The following is a 19958-nucleotide window of genomic DNA, read 5'->3' on the forward strand; positions in this document are numbered from 1 at the left end:
CCCATAAGAAGACCTTGAATCAATGCCAATGTTTAAAGCATGTCAACATTAAAAAAAAAAAAAAATTCCTGAGTGAGTATAGTCTGAAAACTATAGTATAGTACGAAAACTCTGAGAAACACTAAATTATATGTTTGATGAAATTAGAACACTAAAAGTTGCAATTCTGGATCCAAATAAACTGCTATTGCCAAGTCATCATTTCTCGAACTCTTTTTTTGCAGATGAACCACTTTTCAGCTGTGTCTGTTCTGTATTCACCATAACCGTGATGGAGAACAGCAGTGTGAATGAGTTCATTCTGCTTGGGTTAACACAGGATGTACTAAAGGAGAAAGTAGTATTTGTTATCTTCTTATTTCTATACCTTGGGACTCTGTTGGCAAACTTCCTAATTGTGATGACCATACGATATAGCCAGACACTTGGGAGCCCTATGTACTTCTTCCTTTTCTACTTGTCCTTTGTTGATGCCTGTCTTTCAACAACTACTGCCCCTAGGCTAATTGTAGATTCTGTATCTGAGAAGAAAACCATCTCCTACAATGAGTGCATGACCCAGATCTTTGCATTTCACTTCTTCGGGTGCATGGGGATCTTGGTACTTGTCCTCATGTCCTTCGATCGCTATGTGGCCATTTGCAAGCCCCTGCGGTACACAGCCATCATGAGCCAGCGTGTCTGTGGTGCACTGGTGAGACTGGCCTGGATGGGGTCTTGTATCCATTCTTCAGCACAGATTCTCTTGGTTTTGAAATTACCCTTCTGTGGCCCCAATGTTATTGATCACTATTTCTGTGATATGCAACCTTTGTTGAAACTTGCTTGTGTGGACACTTATGTCATCAACCTACTCATAGTGTTTAACAGTGGGACCATATGCATGGTGAGTTTCTTGTTGCTGCTTATCTCCTATGGTTTCATCTTACATTCTCTGAGTAACTGTAGCACAGAAGGAAGAAGGAAAGCCCTTTCCACATGCACCTCTCACATTATTGTTATTATCTTATTCTTTGTACCATGTATATACATATATGCTCGCCCTCTAACTGTATTTCCAGTGGACAAGATGGTGGCTGTATTTTACACTATTTTAACACCCTTACTCAACCCTCTGATTTACACTCTGAGGAATGCAGAAGTCAAACAGGCCGTGAGAAAGTTATGGTGCAACAAAGTCTGACTTGAGATGGCGAAGAGCAGAAAGATGCCAACTGCTAATTCTGTCAGAGTTTAAGTATAATTGGACTGATGGAAAAGAGAAAATGTTCTCATTCTATTGTGGACAGTATAAATGTGTTCCAGTGGGGCATTTAGGGGAATAGGCAGAATGAGCACCTGGCAAAATCTGTATTATTTTAACCGATGTCTCAGAGAGACAACTTGAAGTCCCATCCATTTGTGGGGCACAAGCCCATTCCTCGTGTCAGCTGTCTGCTTCTATGTTTCTGCTTGTGAGCCACATCCTGTTCTTTCTGTAGGTTTACCTTCTGGTTTTGTACATTATTTTTTATTTTTCTTATCCAAGTTTAATAGTTTGTCCCTGATTTCTATCATCCATTTTGTTGGTAAACCAGCTCTGGGACTGCTACGTCTGTATCATATACTTTCTGGCTCAAGAGTCAATAGCATAACATCACTCCCAGAAACCTATGCTCCCCAAGAAGCATAAATATCAACTAGTCAAGCCTCTTTATTTGGTGCTTGTCTCCCCTTTGTAATACTCTTAAAAACTAGCTTTTTCTTTGCCTGTGTATGTACAGGGAAATAATGCATCACTTCCTATTCAAATCAGATAATTCTAGTTATAACAAAGATATTCACTGTATTGATACATAATTTCTCTGTATATACATTAATATGTTTTGTTCATCATGCTGATTATTATTTTCATATTTCTTAGTTTTTTATATATATCTGTTTTTGTAGTTTAAATTCATGGACACTTCCCCGTCTTTGTTTACTTCTGAATGGATGACCATTTTATAAAGCTGTTAGAGTTATAAAATCTAACACCTATGGATGAGATCACACATATGAAAAAGGCAATAACTGACAAATACAACAGAACTAATGTCATAATGTGTGTGTGTGAGCTCCGTCGCTCAGTCATGTCTGACTGTCTTGAGACCCCATGGACTGCACCCTGCCAGCCTCTTCTGTCCATGGGATTCTCCAGGCAAGAACACTGGAGTGAGTTGCCATTTCCTTATCGAGGAGATGTTCCTGACCCCGTGATGAAACCTGCATTTCTTGCATCTCCTGCATTGGCAGGCAGATTCCGTGCCACCTGGGAAGCTCTTATTCTTCATGTATCTCACTAAATTTGTATTCTTGCTTGAGTACTGTTAACTAACGAGTATCAGCAGTAGGAGCCAGCCCGCAAGGAAACAGACATTGAGTCTACCTCTGAGAATAAATATAATCAAGACTATTTTGCTATAGTTGAAATTCCAATACTTTGGCCACCTGATGTGAAGAACTGACTCATTGGAAAAGACCCTGATGCTGGGAAAGATTGAAGGCAGGAGGAGAAGGGGACGACAAAGGATGAGATGGTTGGGTGGCATCACTGAGTCAATGGACATGAGTTTGAGCAAGCTCTGGGAGTTGGTGATGGACAGGGAAGACTGGCGTGCTGCAGTCTGTGGAGTCACAAAGAGTCAGACACGACTGAGCGACTGCACTGACTGATTTCCCTATAGATCTGAAAACTGGACTGTGAACTGTGGCAGATGAACTCATATGATGTCACTCTGAGATGTTCTGCATGAGCGTGTCTCTTTGGGAGTCTCAGCACTCATGGACCTTTAGACTCTGACAATCAAAATGTGGAAGATCTGATTATATTCTCTTCTGTTAACAACTTCTCATGGTTAAAGATAGTAACTGGTCTTCTTGCTGTGATCATTTCTAAGGATCTTTGCAAGCCTGTTTCCTGTCTCTCAATTACTATTCTTCTGGATATATTCGTAGCTTATCCCCTCAATAGTTTTGATTTATTATTAAAATGTATCCTCTCAATAATGACTTTTCAGACTACTTCATAAAATTGCAGCACCCATCCAGTAACCTTCTGTATCTCCTATTCCTCCACCTCTGCTTAATTTTTCTCCTTAACACTTATTCTCTAACCTGTCATACAGTTTACTCATTTTATTTTCTGGTTACGATGGTAGGAATTTGTGTCTTAAAAATAATATTACATCTTCAGTGCCTCGAATAGCACCTGGCATAGTGTAAATGGTCAAGTACCTGTCGGGTAATAAATAAATAATTGTAGAAACATATATAAACCACCAGAGGCTAGAGAGTGGCACGGAACGGATTGTCTGTCTTACTTCAGAAGAAACCATTTTATAATACCAAATGATAAAAAGCAGAAGGAAAAGTAAAGAATATATTTATGAAGAGAAGACATACAGAAAGCCATAATCTGGTCCTTTGACTAAAAGAACAAAATTAATATTCCCCTGTCATGTGGTGGCATTTACATGAGTGCATATATTTGTCATAAGTTATTTACTGTATGTTTAAAATGGTGCAGTCTATTGTATGTAAATCATACTTTAAGAAGTTCATTTAAATATAAAAGTATGTAAAAACATTTTTCTTTCCATTTTTCTCTTCTCCCTTCCTTTATCTAGTGACTGATTTCAAAATGCTATAGGAATTATAGAAAATTAAATTAGTAGTTTTCATTGTCATTAGGTATATTTCACTGGTATCATCAGGATTTATATAATAATTAACATATCTAACAGTAACAGTTTCTAGAATATGAAACTAGGAGAAGTTAAGAAACTTGCTTAAAGCCACAGAAACATAAGTCTTGAAGCTAGAATTCTTTTAGATCAGATCCATCTGAACCTTTCCCTACACTCAGAGCTGCTTCTGTCATTGGGAAAGATTTGACTTAAAGGACAGAGTCTTTGGTAACTTTTTGTAGTCTATACCTCCATGTGACTTTGAACGTGTGTTTTTCCTTGGAGTAGGGTACATGAGTGCAGCTCTTGGTAACTGAAATGGAAGGTGTCCCATTCATTAAGACAGAGTAGGAGAAGGGGAGGGCTCTCCGGGCAGAATCTCCCATTTGACAATCTTGTCTGGGATTTATTAGCCTCATGGTTTGCTGTGATTCTGGATTAACTGAACTAAATAGCTCATTTAGCAAATCCTTCAGGGTTGGGTGGGAAGGGTGAAGACATTTTTTCCTTCAAAGCCTCAGCAAAGAACTTTTCATGAAATCCCTATAAATATCTGTTGGAGGAAGAGGAAATGTTTAATTCACATGCTCTGCCAGGGAAGGATTTGGGGTAATGAATCTGGCTATTTAGAGATAGTTTTATCACAGACTAGTGGGAATATTTCCTATTTATTCTAGAAATTTATAAGAGCAGAGTAAGAAACTTTCTGCCAGTATTACAGACCCTTTTGAAGAGAGTCTAACTCAGGCCTTCTAGGAAGGGTTGGTATCTATGGAGTCTCTTCTCTCCCTGTAGGTCCTGGGACAGAAAGCAGAATGGACCCATTTGAAGTACAATGTACACGTTGCAAATACTGAGCATGATTCATCTTCATAGCAAATCAGAACTGAAGGAGAAAGAGCTCATAGCTTTATCATTTTTTTTTCGCCCCACAAAGTAAAAAGGTGTTTTCAAGCCCAACTGGACAATTTCCTTTTTCTTGCCTCCCATTCAAGACTGGGTTTTAGTTCAGTTGCCTCTGTCCAGTTCTGTCTTCTGAGAAACCTTAAGTTCAAGAAACACATTTCTGTTGGCAATGAGAGGATTTTAATATTTGGGGGAGCCTCTTCTTTTGATGCTAAAGCTGAAACTCCAGTACTTTGGCCACCTCATGCGAAGAGTTGCCTCATTGGAAAAGACTGATGCTGGGAGGAATTGGGGGCAGGAGGAGAAGGGGACGACAGAGGATGAGATGGCTGGATGGCATCACTGACTCGATGGACGTGAGTCTGAGTGAACTCCAGGAGTTGGTGATAGACAGGGAGGCCTGGCGTGCTGCGATTCATGGGGTCGCAAAGAGTCGGACACACCTGAGCGACTGAACTGACTGAACCGAACTTTTTTCATTACTTCCCTTGTGGCTCAGATGGTAAAGCGTCTGTCTACAATGCGGGAAACCTGGGTTCGATCCCTGGGTCGGGAAGATTCCCTGGAGAAGGAAACGGCAACCTACTCCAGTACTCATGCCTAGAAAATCCCATGGATGGAGGAACCTGGTGCAAGCTACTGTCCATGGGATCGCAAAGAGTCAGACATGACTGAGCGATTTCACTTTCACTTCCTTCATTCAGTTGCTTCATTCAGTTGCTCAGTCGTGTCTGACTCTTTGCGACCCCATGGACTGCAGCACGCCAGGCCTCCCTGTCTATCACCAACTCCCGGAGTTCACTCAGACTCATGTCTATCAAGGGGGTGATGCCATCCAGCCATCTCATCCTCTGTCGTCCCCTTCTCCTCCTGCCCCCAATCCCTCCCAGCATCAGAGTCTTTTCCAATGAGTCAACTCTTCCCATCAGGTGGCCAAAGTATTGGAGTTTCAGCTTCAACATCAGTCCTTCCAATGAACACCCAGGACTGATCTCCTTCAGGATGGACTGGTTGGATCTCCTTGCAGTCCAAGGGACTCTCAAGAGTCTTCTCCAACACCTCAGTTCAAAAGCATCAATTCTTTGGCGCTCAGCTTTCTTCACAGTCCAACTCTCCATCTCTGCTTAATGCAACACTGGCTCAGGCCCAATTCTTAACCAAAAGGGGGCATATTGAAGGGAGCAGAGGTACAATTTTCTGTGCCTACACATTTCTTATTTACAAGGCATAAGGGTAGGAAAAGGACAGGGCATGGATTAATGATATGCAGTGGGTATGCACTGATCCTGGTGATGTTGTGATACTTATTGTCCTAATCATTACACTAACATTTTCTGTCCAGGACACCCCATCACCCCTACTTACAGCCCCAAATCACATTCTCCTTCTGGGATTGGAGTAAGGGATAATATGAGGGCTGGAGAAGAGAAAAATCAACTCTCTAGTGAAAACCTGGGATAAACTACTTTTTATCCCTAACATGGGTCTTTGCTCACCCTTGTCTAGTGAGATTTGCCCTGTCTCATCCCCTAATTCTTCTTCTTTTTCTGGCTCTTTCCCACAGTCAAAATTTCCCCGTTTGCTCTGATTTCTGCCACCGTTCTCTAATCTCTCTGTCCCTTACTCCTTACTATAATTTTTCAGATATACATCTAAAATGCTGATCTCTTCGTTTGACCCATCTGGAAGTTTGCACTCATTTACTAGTCAGGACATGCATCAAGCATGTCAGAGGTTTACTTCTTTACCTGCTTAGACAGGGAGGGACAAAGAAAGGGACAAGGTGGAGTCTTTTTTTTTTTTTTTTCCGGTTTAAAGGAAGACCAAAAGATGAATAAGGCCTGCACTGAAGGATCTTTTTCTGTGAGTCTGTATTTTCCAAAGTTCTGCTGAACCATAGCAAGTAGCACAGCACTGATTCAAATATTAAGGGATGCTGAGGCTTGTACTTCTGTTTAAAAAATATGCTAAACTAAGAGTTGCATTTTCTACAGTTTTGCTTCTCTAGTTTTTTATAATTTCTACTATAATTTTAATAGAAAGTATCTTTAAATTTGTTTATATCCTGTGATCAGTCTTCCACATAAATATAGACTAGGTGTGAATTTCACTTTTGTTCTTGCTGTAAGGAAAATACACCCAGCAGTATTAATTTCACTTGCCAGTTGAAGAAGGCTTAGAGAGGGTGAACCGTATAGTACTCAACAAAAATCAAACAGAATATGTGAGCTTGTATCATTAGATGATGGATCTATCTAACATATCCCATTGTTTCTCAATGATGCCATTAAACAAAAACAAATTACAATTAACAGTATTTGATGCAAACAATGATTTTATTGTGGAGAACATTTGGTTTTGGGTAAAAGTTGATTTTTTTCAACATATTCACTCTGTTCTCCTTGGTTTACTATATCAAAAAGCTGCCACTGTTCTAAAAGTGTTTAACTAAATAGGTCATTCTTTGTGTTGAGTTCATCCAATGTCGAAAAAAAAACAAAACAAAAAAACCCTACTAGCTCTAAGGAGTATCAACAGAAACCTCTGAAACATATATTTATAGAAATTAAGGTTAAAGTGAATTTTATGTAACAATAACCTTTCTTCCTATATTCACATGGTTCACACTGTTGTTAACTTCTCTGTTTCCAGTCTCTCCATGTTCTGGATCTTTATCACACACGACTACAAGGAGAGTCACTGAAAATATTTTTCAACTAATACAGGTATGCTCTGCTACAACTAAAAGCATTTTTCAAAATTTTCAAAAATAATATTTAGTTCCACTGAATGTATAGAATGTTCATCTGAAATTGGGACTTTGTACGTGATTTACATGCACATGAAGAAGTGGAGAGATTTTCTTAAGTATTTAAATAGCCATTACATAGCTGGCTAAAGGCTGGATGGAGAATGACTTTATATTTTTTACAGAGATGGACAAAAGCTGGAATTTCTATGGTCAGTTAATGTTGTTGCATAGTTCCAAAGACCATGAACTCTGGTATCAGAGTCAGGCTCATCTTAGTTTGATTGCAACTTAATATCTTAATGATTTGGTGCAAATTACTGAAACCTCTTGCTTTTATTTTACAAGCATAAAATGAGTATCAGAATACCACCTCTTGGTTGGGTTGTTATGTTCCAGAAATAATTATTATTTTATTAAATAATGTTCGAAATATGTTGCTCTGAATATCAAATGATAGATTGCTTATAGTAAATTTTCTGTGACCTACATCTTTGCTCAATGTACAATAATCCAAAACTGTAAATATGCAATTAAAGATGTATTATGTTCCGTATTGTTTCAGATGAACTGAATTTCTGTTGTGTCCTCTGAACTCTACTCAGCCTCATGGAAAACCAAAACAATGTCACAGAATTTGTTTTTATAGGGTTGTGGGGAAATAAGAAAATAGAGCTACTGTTCTTTTCCTTGTTCCTTCTCTGTTACCTGGCTGCCTTACTGGGGAATTTCACCGTCTCTCTCACCATCACCTGCAGCCTTCTAATGCCACAAACGATGCACCGCTTCTTCTGTCACCTCTCCCTCATGGATGTCAGCTACACCTCCACAGTGGTCCAGCCCCGGGGGTCTAGGCCCGGTTGGATCCAGGGTATCCGAAGCGTGGATGGTGAGGCAAGAGAGATATATAAATATAGAGAGAGACGAGGAAAGAATTTGCAGTTAAGAGAATAGAGGAGAGAAAAGAGACTGATATTCCTTGGTTTACGCAGAAAGCCAATAAAGCCTCAGACAAGAGACTTGCTCTGTTCACATAGGCCATAGGCGCCCTCTTGAATAGCGGAAGGTGCCCTGCCTTGGGCTCCTTCTCGTGTGGGTCTTAGAAGCCCGGGCAGGAGAGTGAACTCAGAGGGCCCCTACACCCCAGGGAGTCAGCCTGAAAAGATAAAGAAAGAAACATAGAAAGACATGGGGGAGCCAAGCGATGATGAGGCAAGGCCCCAAACTTTATATTCCAGCAGAGCTTATATAGCTTGAGCTGAATATAGAGAATAATGGAAGATGCAGAGTCATGCAGGGTCAGCAGTTCTGACCCTTGTTGAGACCAGGCTTTCTTTCTGCACACCTTTCCATATGCAAAAGTTTTACGTGGTTTACATCATCTTCTGGCCAGGAGGCCTGCTAACATTTTATGACCCTTTTTTTCTGATAAAGCTTAATTAACCAGAAAACTTATTTTCTAAAGTTGATTCTTCTAAAGTCTAGAGCCACTCCCTGAAAGCACTACATAAAGTTGCATTCCTATAGGGCAAAGGTGCGGTGGGCTATAAAAAGGAAGGAATTTATTAACTCAAGGTTTAATGTTGTAAATATCAAGGCTACTTACTTATATCTCTATATATTAACTATATTAATTAACGCACTCCCAGGTACATAATGAACCATATGAAAACTTGGTGGCAAGTATTGGCTCAACTATGAAACCCTTAACCAGTTCTATTCTAATGATTTTTAACTCCTGGAAAGGCTCTGCATTCCTAGAATGTTTTAAGCTTCCCGTGCATCTCACAGTTGGGAGGCTGTAAACAATCACATGCGTAACTGCAGGAGTCTGAACAAATCTGTCAGGCAAGCTAAAAAGTCATCAGAGGGGTTTGGATTGGAACACTCTATTATGCTCAGGAAATTTATTAACTAGAGCTCTAAGTTGATTTTCTTCAGAGAAAGGTGGTCGGGGATAGCCCCTGTTAATGTCAGAGGAGTGTAGTATAACAGACAGATTTTGGTTTCGGGGGTAGATGCCGGGGGCCAGCGTGAGGAACTCCGCCCATGGCAAAGGTCATGAGGAAGGAGGCTTGGCATACGCAAAGGTGTGATCAAGCCTTGGAAAACCCCCTGTTCCCGAGCATCTAACCCCAAAACCAGAGTCTGTTTTATGCTCTCACCTACACCTCTGACTTTACGGGGGGCTCTCCCCCATAACCGTTTCTCTCGGAGAAGGAGTAAACGTGCAGCTCCAAGGCAATGAAAATTCCTGGGTGTGACAAGAGTGTTTCAGTTTACAAACTCCTCTGAAGGTTATCTAGCCCACCTGTATAGGTTCGTCCGGCCACATGTGATTGTTTACAGCCTCCCAACCTGAGAGGCGTGAGATGTTTTAGGCTTACTAAAGGCAAATTCTTTTGGGGAGTTGGAAATTATTAGTATAGTGGGTTGGTTAGGAATTATATTGGTGAAGGGTTCTTCATTTGTTGTGTCAATAATTGCTGCTAATTCCCTGCTCTGGGTGGGACAAGGATGTCTCAGGTCAAACCTCTCTGCTGACAGACTAGCTTGTGTGACAGGATTATCCATACTCCTGCCACTAGGCACATGATTGTTTACTACCTCTTAACCATAAACAGCGCAGAGAGTTTTGGAGTATTTTGAGAGTCTTAATTAGCATAGGGCTTTTTCTTCTCCCGGAGTTAATGATTGCCGCCAGGTCTCCATATCCTTAGGCACCTGGGAATATATTAATCAATATATTTGGACTATAGAAAAGGAAATATAGTAGTTTTTGATGTTAGCAATACTAGACTTTTTGAGTTAATGGCTTTTCTCTTTTATAATAGATCACTGTGCTTTGTTATAAATCACTGTGTCCTTGTTATGTAAAAACGTAACTTTATCACTATCTTAAGACCAAATAGATCTTAAGGGGAACATTGGTGAAAGGATTTTCATTTGTTGGGCTGATGTTTGCTGCTAAATCTCCATGTTCCCTACCCTTATAATGAATATAACTAACATATAGGAGAAATAAGTATTAACCTTTAAGCATATAGGAGAAATAAGTATTAACCTTTAAGATTAATCATGTTAATTTTGGGTTAAATAAATTCCTTTCTTGATTGTAACTCACTACACCCTCACCCTATAGGAATGTAACTTTATTTGGAGGGTGGTGCCTGGTTTAAGAAAAAACACCCTTGGAAGAAATAAGTTTTTTGGTTATCAGAAAGAAAGGATCATAAAATGTCAGCAAGTCTCACTCATGGCCAGAAGATGATGTACCTTTTTTTATACATTTATGTGAAGCACCTGATTTTGATAAAGGTCAGGACTGGCTGACCACCGTGTGACTCTGTATTCATCCCTATGTGTAACAAAAGGTATATAAGCAAACTCAAAAATAAAGAAATCGGATCAGTTTCCAGAAAGACTGATTCCCCCATGTCGCTTCTTTCTTGCTCCCGTTTTTCTGGCTGAATTCCCATCTGGAGCATGGATGCTATTCCATGTAATCCAAGTTATTCAGCCTCTTTTTCTCCACTAATCTTCCTATTACACTATCCGTTTCTAATCTCTGTATATCTGTGATTAAATATGTATTTTTCCAAAGATGCCGACTCCATCCCCACCTTCGAATCACCCTGGATCCACAGGGGCTGGACCCCAGCAGGTAGATGCTCAAGCAGATCCAGGGGACCCCTTGAGTCCTGATCCGCCTTGCCCGTCGGGCCTCTTCTGCATGACCTTGTCACGGGTGGGGTTGGGGAGTCTCTCGAGTCCTGACTCGCCTTTGCCTGTCAGGTCTCTTCCTCATGACCTTTGCCATGGGTGGGATCTCCCATGTTGGCTCCCGGCAGTGGTCCCCAGGCTAATCTGGGACCTAGTTGCAGCATGAAGAGACATTTCCTATAACGACTGTATGACCTAGCTCTTCACTGCCCACTTGCTGGCAGGTGTGGAAATACTCATCTTGGTGTCCTTGGCTTTTGACCACTACGTCGCCATCATCAAGCCCCTGGACTACATGGTCATCATGAACAGACAGAGGTGTGACATGCTGATTGTCCTGGCCTGGGCTGTGGGTTTTTGGCATTCTATTGCTTTACTTCTCATGGTACTCAAGTTACCTTTCTGTGGTCCTAATCAGATAGATCACTACCTATGTGATACGAAGCCTCTTTTGAAAATGGTGTGCAAAGATATTCACGTTTGAGTATCTTAGTGATTGCAAATTCAAGAATGGTTGTGGTTGTCATATTTCTTGTTCTAGTAGCTTCTTACATAGTCATACTATATAACCTTAGAACACATTCTTCTGCAGGGTGAAAAAAAGCTCTCTCAACGTGTAGTTCTCACATAACAGTTGCAGTGTTATTCTTTGTGCCCTGTATCTATACTTATGTTCTACCTGCAGGGAGCGAGAACAAGAACAGGGATATCTCTGTGTTTTACACTGTGATTACCCCCATGCTGAACCCTCTCATCTACACCCTGAGAAACATGGAGATGAAAATTGCCATGAGGAAGGTATGGCCTAAAGTGACACATTCAGATTTAAAGTAAATAGGGTGATATTCATTATGGTTTAGAACTCATGTCTCATCTCCAGGACCTGTGTCCTTTGAGGTATTAGAAAAAAACAGACACTTTCTTTGAGGAATTGAATTAAATGTCATCTGGCATTCAGTTCAGTTGCTCAGTCATGTCCGACTCTTTGTGACCTCATGGACTGCAGCACACCAGGCCTCCCTGTCTATCACCAACTCCTGGAGTTTACTCATACTCATGTCCATTGAGTCGGTGATGCCATCCAACCATCTCATCCTCTGTCATCCCCTTCTCCTCCTGCCTTCAATCTTTCCCAGAATCAGGGTCTTTTCAGATGAGTCAGTTCTTCGCATCAAATGGCCAAAGTATTGGGGTTTCAGCTTCAGCATTAGTCCTTCCAATGAACACCCAGGAATGATTTCCTTTAGGATGGACTGGTTGGGTCTCCTTGAAGTCCAAGAGACTCTCAAGAGTCTTCTCCAACACCACAGTTCAAAAGCATCAATTCTTTGGTGCTCAGCTTTCTTTATAGTCTACCTCTCACACCTGGCATTAGGTTAGCCAAAGAAGCATGCTACTGTGATTCAGACTACAATCTTCATTTTAAAGGACCCAACTAGTTTTGCATGTGACTTGGAGGAATGCAAGAATTGTCCTTTTAAAGTACATCTCTTATAGTACGACCGACCTGCCCAGTAATTGCTGAGGAACCCTATTTTCCTTGGAATAAAATCCAACCTTCTCACTCGTGCATCAGAAAATTAGGTATAACTATCTAATTTCATAAATCATCACATTGAAAGAAATTATGGGGTTACAATGAGACTGTGTGGTCAAGGAAACCTGGGTGACTCCTCAATTTGTTTGGTTTTCTGCCTTTCTCTTAGAAATTTGTTCAGTTCTAATGTTTTTGAAAATGAATGTCTATGGAATGAGATAATATTATGCTTCATAAATGAACTATGAATTGGGCTACCATCTGTTAAATTTTGCTTGGGGTATGGCTACAAGAAACTCATACTAGGTTCTTTCTTGTTTCTTTATGTTTTTTTTCTCTCAATTCCTTTCATTAGATGCTTTTATCAAGCTACATTGGGCCCCTCTACATTCTCTAAACTTACCCTAAAATCTGGCAATCTATGACTTTTTTCCTTCTATTTTCTCTGGCTAGGATCCCTCTACTCTTATGTTTTAGGGTCCATGTCTTAAATATTATTCACATTTCAGATATTTCTTATTCAGGAATATTTTGCAGATCCATAAATAGACCAGAAGTATTTCCCTTTTGCTTTTCTTTTCCTTTTATTGGTTTTCAGCTGTACATTTACCGTATACCAAATAACCCAAACCCCATACTACAGTTGTGTGTGTGTGTGAATTGCATTTTCCCTGTTTGATTGAGGCAAAAATTATGTATCTTTCTATTTCTTTGTACCTCTGAAGTTTCTTATAATAAGTTTGAGACAAATTAAGCTGCAATTAGCTTCCCTGGTGGCTCAGAGAATAAAGCGTCTGCCTGCAGTGTGGGAGGCCCGGGTTCGATCCCTGGGTTGGGAAGATCCCCTGGAGAAGGAAGTGGCAACCCATTCCAGTATTCTTGCCTGGAGAATCCTGTGGACAGAGGGACCTGGAGAGCTACAGTCCACGGGGTTGCAAAGAGTCAGACACAACTGAGCGATTTCACTTTTACTAAACTGTAATTAAACATTTATGTAATTAAATTCAAAGACTCTGTATTCTCTTTTTAATGAATGTATATATTGTTCTCTTGTATATAAAATTCACCTTATTTATTAATAATATGTCAGAAAAACTAAAAATTAGCATAAATCCCATGCTATACCAGACAGGGAATGCTGAAGAAATTATATTTTTCCCCATTATGTATTCTTGGCATTTATGTAGAAGACTAGTTCACCATAGGTGTCCATGGGTTTATTTCTGGGCTGTCCATTATGTTCCATTGATCCATAAGTCTGTTTGTGTACCAATACCATGCATTTTGTTTACTGTTGCTTTGAATATTGTATGAAGAGTGGAATTGTGATACCTTCAGCTTTTTTTGTTGTTGTTGTTCAAATTTGCTTTGTTAATTTGGGATCTTTTTGTTTCATATGAATTTTAGAATTATTTGTTCTAGTTATGTAAAAATTTTGTGGGTATTTTGATAGGAATTGTATTATATTTCTAGATTGTATTAAATAGTGTAGATATTTTAATAATATTAATTATTATAATTCAAGAGCATAAGATGTGTTTTCATTTAGTTGCATTGTCTATAATTTCTTCCATCATTTTCCTTTTCCTTTTTAAAAATTTTTTTCAGAGTGTAGGTTTTTTGCTTTCTTGGTTAAGTTTATTACTAGGTCAGTTCAGCTCAGTTCAGTCGCTCAGTCATGTCTAACTCTTTGTGACCCCATGAACTGCAGCACACCAGGCCTCCCTGTCCATCACCAGCTCACGGAGTTCACTCAAACTCATGTCCACCGAGTCGGTGATGCCATTCAGCCATCTCATCCTCTGTTGTCCCCTTCTCCTCCTGCCCCCAATCCCTCCCAGCGTCAGAGCTTTTTCCAGTGAGTCAACTCTTCGCATGAGGTGGCCAAAGTTTTAGTTTCAGCTTTAGCGTCAGTCCTTCCAAAGAACACCAGGACTGATCTCCCTGGGACTGGTTGGACCTCCTTGCAGTCCAAGGGACTCTCAAGAGTCTTCTCCAACACCACAGTTCAAAAACATCAATTCTTCTGCACTCAGCTTTATTTATAGTCCAACTCTCACATCCATACATCACCACTGGAGAAACCATAGACAGACCTTTGTTGGCAAAGTAATGTCTCTGCTTTTGAATATGCTATCTAGGTTGGCCATAACTTTCCTTCCAAGGAGTGTCTTTTAATTTCATGGCTGCAATCACCATCTGCAGTGATTCTGGAGCCCCCGCCAAACTAAATTCTGACACTGTTTCCACTGTTTCTCCATCTATTTCCCATGAAGCGATGGGACCAGAGGCCATGATCTTAGTTTTCTTTCTTTTTTTTTTTTAAATTGATTTTATTTTATTTTTCTTTTACTTTTTTTTTTAAATTTCATAATATTGTATTGGTTTTGCCATAGATCAACATGAATCAGCCACAGGTGTACACATGTTCCCAATCCTGAATGCCCTTCCCACCTCCCTCCCCATACCATTCCTCTGGCTCAATTCTTAATGTTGAGCTTTAAGCCAACTTTTTCACTCTCCACTTTCAATTTCATCAAGAGGCTTTTTAGTTCCTCTTCACTTTCTGCCATAAGGGCAGTGTCATCTGCATATCTGAGGTGATTGATATTTCTCCCAGTAAGCTTGATTCCAGCTTGTGCTTCTTCCAGCCCAGCGTTTCTCATGATGTACTCTGCATAGAAGTTAAATAAGCAGGGTGACAATATACAGCCTTGACGTACTCCTTTTCCTATTTGGAACCAGTCTGTTGTTCCATATCCAGTTCTAACTGTTGCTTCCTGACCTGCATATAGGTTTCTGAAGAGGCAGGTCAAGTAGTATGATATGCCCGTCTCTTTCAGAATTTTCCACAGTTTATTATGATCCACACGGTCAAAGGCTTTGGCATAGTCAATAAAGAAGAAGTAGATGTTTTTCTGGAATGGTCTTGGTTTTTCCATGATCCAGTGGATGTTGGCAATTTGATCTCTGGTTCCTCAGCCTTTTCGAAAACCAACTTGAACATCTGAAAGTTCACAGTTCATGTATTGCTGAAGCCTGGCTTGGAGAATTTTGAGCCTTGCTTTACTAGTGTGTGAGATGAGTGCAACTGTGTAGTAGTTTGAGCATTCTTTGGTATTGCCTTTCTTTGGGATTGGAATGAAAACTGACCTTTTCCAGTCCTGTGGCCACTGCTGAGTTTTCCAAATTTGCTGGCATATTGAGTGTAGCACTTTCACAGCATCATCTTTCAGGATTTGAGATAGTTCAACTGGAATTTCATCACCTCCACTAGCATTGTTCATAGTGATGCTTTCTAAGGCCCACTTGACTTCACATTCCAGGATGTCTGGCTCTTGGTGAGTGATCACACCATTGTGATTATCTTGGTCATGAAGATCATTTTTGTACAGTTCTTCTGTGTATTCTTGCCACCTCTTCTTAATATCTTCTGCTTCTGTTAGGTCCATATCATTTCTGTCCTTTATCAAGCCCATCTTGCATGAAATGTTCCCTTGGTATCTCTAATTTTCTTGAAGAGATCTCTAGTCTTTCCCATTCTGTTGTTTTCCTCTATTTCTTTGCATTGATCACTGAGGATGGCTTTCTTATCTCTCCTTGCTATTCTTTGGAACTCTGCATTCACATGCTTATACTGTTCCTTTTCTCTTTTGCTTTTCACTTCTCTTCTTTTCACAGTTCTTTGTAAGTCCTCCCCAGACAGCAATTTTGCTCTTTTGCATTTCTTTTCCATGCAGATTGTCTTGATCCCTGTTTCCTGTACAATGTCACGAAACTCCATCCATAGTTCTTCAGGCACTCTATCTATCAGATCTAGGCCTTTATATCTGTTTCTCACTTCCACTGTATAATCATAAGGGATTTGATTTAGGTCATACCTGAGGTCTAGCGGTTTGTCCTACTTTCTTCAAATTAGGTTTGAATGCAGCAATAAGGAGTTCATGATCTGAGCCACAGTCAGCTCCTGGTTTGTTTTTGTTGACTGTATAGAGCTTCTCCATCTTTGGCTGCAAAGAATATAATCAATCTGATTTCGGTGTTGACCATCTGGTGATGTCCATGTGTAGAATCTTCTCCTGTGTTGTTGGAAGAGGGTGTTTGCTTGGACCAGTGCATTTTCTTGGCATAACTTTATTAGCCCTTGCCCTGCTTCATTCCGTACTCCAAGGCCAAATTTGCCTGTTACTCCAGGTGTTTCTTGACTTCCTACTTTTGCATTCCAGTCCCCTATAATGAAAAGGACATCTGTTTGGGATGTGAGTTCTAAACGGTCTTGTAGGTCTTCATAGAATCATTCACCTTCAGCTTCTTCAGCATTATTGGTTGGGGCATAGACTTGGATTACTGTGATATTGAATGGTTTGCCTTGGAAATGAACAGAGATCATTCTGTCATTTTTGAGACTGCATCCAAGTACTGCATTTCAGACACTTTTGTTGATCATGATGGCTACTCCATTTCTTCTAAGGGATTCCTGCCCACAGTGGTAGATATAATGGTTATCTGAGTTAAATTCACCCATTCCAGTCCATTTTAGTCCGCTGATTCCTAGAATGTTGACGTTCACCCTTGCCATCTCTTGTTTGACCACTTCCAATTTGCCTTGATTCATGGACCTGACATTCCAGGTTCCTATGCAATATTGCTCTTTACAGCATTGGACGTTGCTTCTATCACCAGTCACATCCACAGCTGGGTATTGTTTTTGCTTTGGCTCCATCCCTTCATTCTTTCTGGAGTTATTTCTCCACTGATCTCCAGTAGCATATTGAGCACCTACCAACCTGGGGAGTTCCTCTTTCAGTATCCTATCATTTTGCCTTTTCATACTGTTCATTGGGTTCTCAAGGCCATAAGAACCCCATGAACCACAATAAACTATTACTAGGTAGTTTACTCTTTTTGATGTCATTTTAACCAGGAATTAAAAAAAATATTGTCCCTCTTTGTTAGTTCATTATTAGTGTTAGAAAAGCAACAGGTATATACTAATCTTAAATCTGGTAACTTTGCTAAGTTCATTTTTCTAATATTTTAAAGGAGGAGACTTTAGACTTTTCTATATAAAGTTATGCCATCTGCAAAGAGTGAGTTTTACTTTTTCCCTTTCAATGTGGATAGCTTTTATTTCTTCTTCTTGTCTGATTGCTGTGTGGGACTTCCAATGCTTTGTTAAATGTAAGTGGTGGGAGTGGGCAGGCTTGTTTCATTTCTGATTTAACAGAAAGACTTTCTGCTTTCACTGCTGAGCATGATGTTACCTATGGATTTGTCATAAATGACTTTTATTATGTAATGAGAAGTAATGGATCAATGAATTATAAGCAAATATATTTTATTTTATTATTATTATTTTTTTACTTTACAATATTGTATTTTCTCTGTCATACATCAACATGAATCCGCCACGGATGTACACGTGTTCCCAATCCTGAACCTCCCTCCCACCTCCCTCCCCATACTATCTCGTGGGTCATCCCAGTGCACCATCCCCAAGCATCCTGTATCCTTAAAAAAAAAAATAGCAAATATATTTTAAATTATATTTTTATTAAAAACATTGCACTTATGCATCAAATCATGTACTGATACTGATTCTGTGGTACCGGAGAAGTTGCAATCTAAAATTAAAGTAACATTTACAATTTCTGATAGAACATTCATATATACATCCTCTAGAGTCATTGAGAAATGAATTGTGCAACAACAGCAACAAAGAATATCAGTATGTAGATTATGTTTTAAGGTAGTTTCTTCGTCAAGTGTCCTGACTTTCCTTTGAAATAAAAAATAATAATTGTAATTAGCGTAGACAGAGGAAGAAGCAAAAATTCAGACTAACATATATTTTACCTACTGACCACATTTTAAAAACATTCCCCATAAAACTTAAGGAACTAAATTAAAGTGTGTAAATATTCACCTACTCCTACTTGTCTAAAACTGATAAGTGAATGAGAGCCAAAACCAAAGACCTTACCTTATACACTTAGGAAAAATAAAATAAAATCAGCAAAAGACAAATGTGATATAGAAAAGAACAAACAAACTGACTGCAAATACATTTGGTTGCACATGGATGTCTATACCAACTTCATTTATAACTGCCATACCTTGAAACATCTAAGATGCCCTTCAGTAAATAAAGTGAAAGAGTTATGTCCAATTCTTTGCAACTCCATGGACTGTAGCCTGCCAGGCTCCTCTGTCCATGGGATTCTCCAGGAAAGAATACTAGAATGGGTTGCTGTTCCCTTCTCCAGGGAATATTCTGAACCGAGGGATCAAACCCAGGTCTTCCACATTACAGGCAGATTCCTTAATGGCTGAGGCACCATGGAAGCCCCAAACTGAGGCACATATTGACAATGTAATACACTTCAGTATTAAAAAGAAATGAGCTACCATGCCATGAGAAGATATGGTGGACACATACATGAATATTATTAGGTAAAAGATAAAAACATGAGTCTCTAGAAGTTAAGTGACTAGTTCAAATAGCTAGTAAACAGGAGAAAAATAATTGAGTGCTTTCTGTGAGTGAATAAAACAGATTCTGATCAGCTTGGTAATTACTTTATGTTCTTCTTAACACAATAGAGGTACTGCCATTTATGTCATTATTGTGAGATGGGATTATAAACTTGAAGCATGAATAATCTTTCAGTAAACTATCGTTATTATTACTTTGTACTACTTAAGATATTATAAAAATTGATTTTCTGAAGTCTTACATACTTGAAAGAAACACATGGATTTCAGTATGAAGTAAGGGATTAAATACCTGAACTTTAGGGTGTACTTCTGGGCCTGAGCGTATATGACCTGTGGAAATGAAGTGGCATAAGAGAAAAACAAAATGGTCAGCAGAATAGAAGCTCTGAGATAGGCAATGTCCACAGCTCCAGGGACATGACCTTGGACAGAGAGGTGGGAGGCTTTTTGTGAAGCTTTGTTTAGAAATGCCTCTGGGAACATGATTTCTTAGAATATTCAAAGGCCAATTAATTGTTGCATTGTCATAGAAGTCATATTCTGCTCTTCTCAACCAAATTTCCTTTAGGCATAGGCATAAAACACTCTATGACTCTCAGGACTGAAAATGTTTGTTTGCTTGTATGAGAATTGCAGAATACTTGTTTTACTTATTTATTTCAATCTGAAGGTCCATTGGTTCCATCACTGAGTCACTGACTCACATTCTACTCCCTGGGCAAATATATACAATTTTTTAAGGCTCTGCAAAGTGAAGGTTTCAGGAAGAAACTATTCCTGATTCAACCTAAAAATTCATTGCACAGCCATTAGATGTGATTGTCAGTGAATTAGTGAA

General features: G+C 39.5%; 1 protein-coding gene and 1 pseudogene across 1 annotated transcript; both read left to right on the forward strand.

Moving 5' to 3' along the window:
• Window positions 1–271: 271 nt before the first annotated feature.
• LOC138092667 (olfactory receptor 4C11-like) lies at window positions 272–1183 on the forward strand. Its single transcript, XM_068988732.1, has one exon. The coding sequence runs from the start codon at window positions 272–274 to the stop codon at window positions 1181–1183; it is 912 nt and encodes a 303-aa protein (XP_068844833.1).
• Window positions 1184–7971: 6788 nt separating this feature from the next.
• LOC138093283 (olfactory receptor 4P4-like) lies at window positions 7972–11919 on the forward strand (annotated as a pseudogene).
• The last annotated feature ends 8039 nt before the right edge of the window (window positions 11920–19958 follow it).

The sequence above is a fragment of the Capricornis sumatraensis genome, chromosome 16 (assembly GCF_032405125.1).
Source record: "Capricornis sumatraensis isolate serow.1 chromosome 16, serow.2, whole genome shotgun sequence".
In the NCBI taxonomy this organism is placed as follows: Eukaryota; Metazoa; Chordata; class Mammalia; order Artiodactyla; family Bovidae; genus Capricornis; species Capricornis sumatraensis.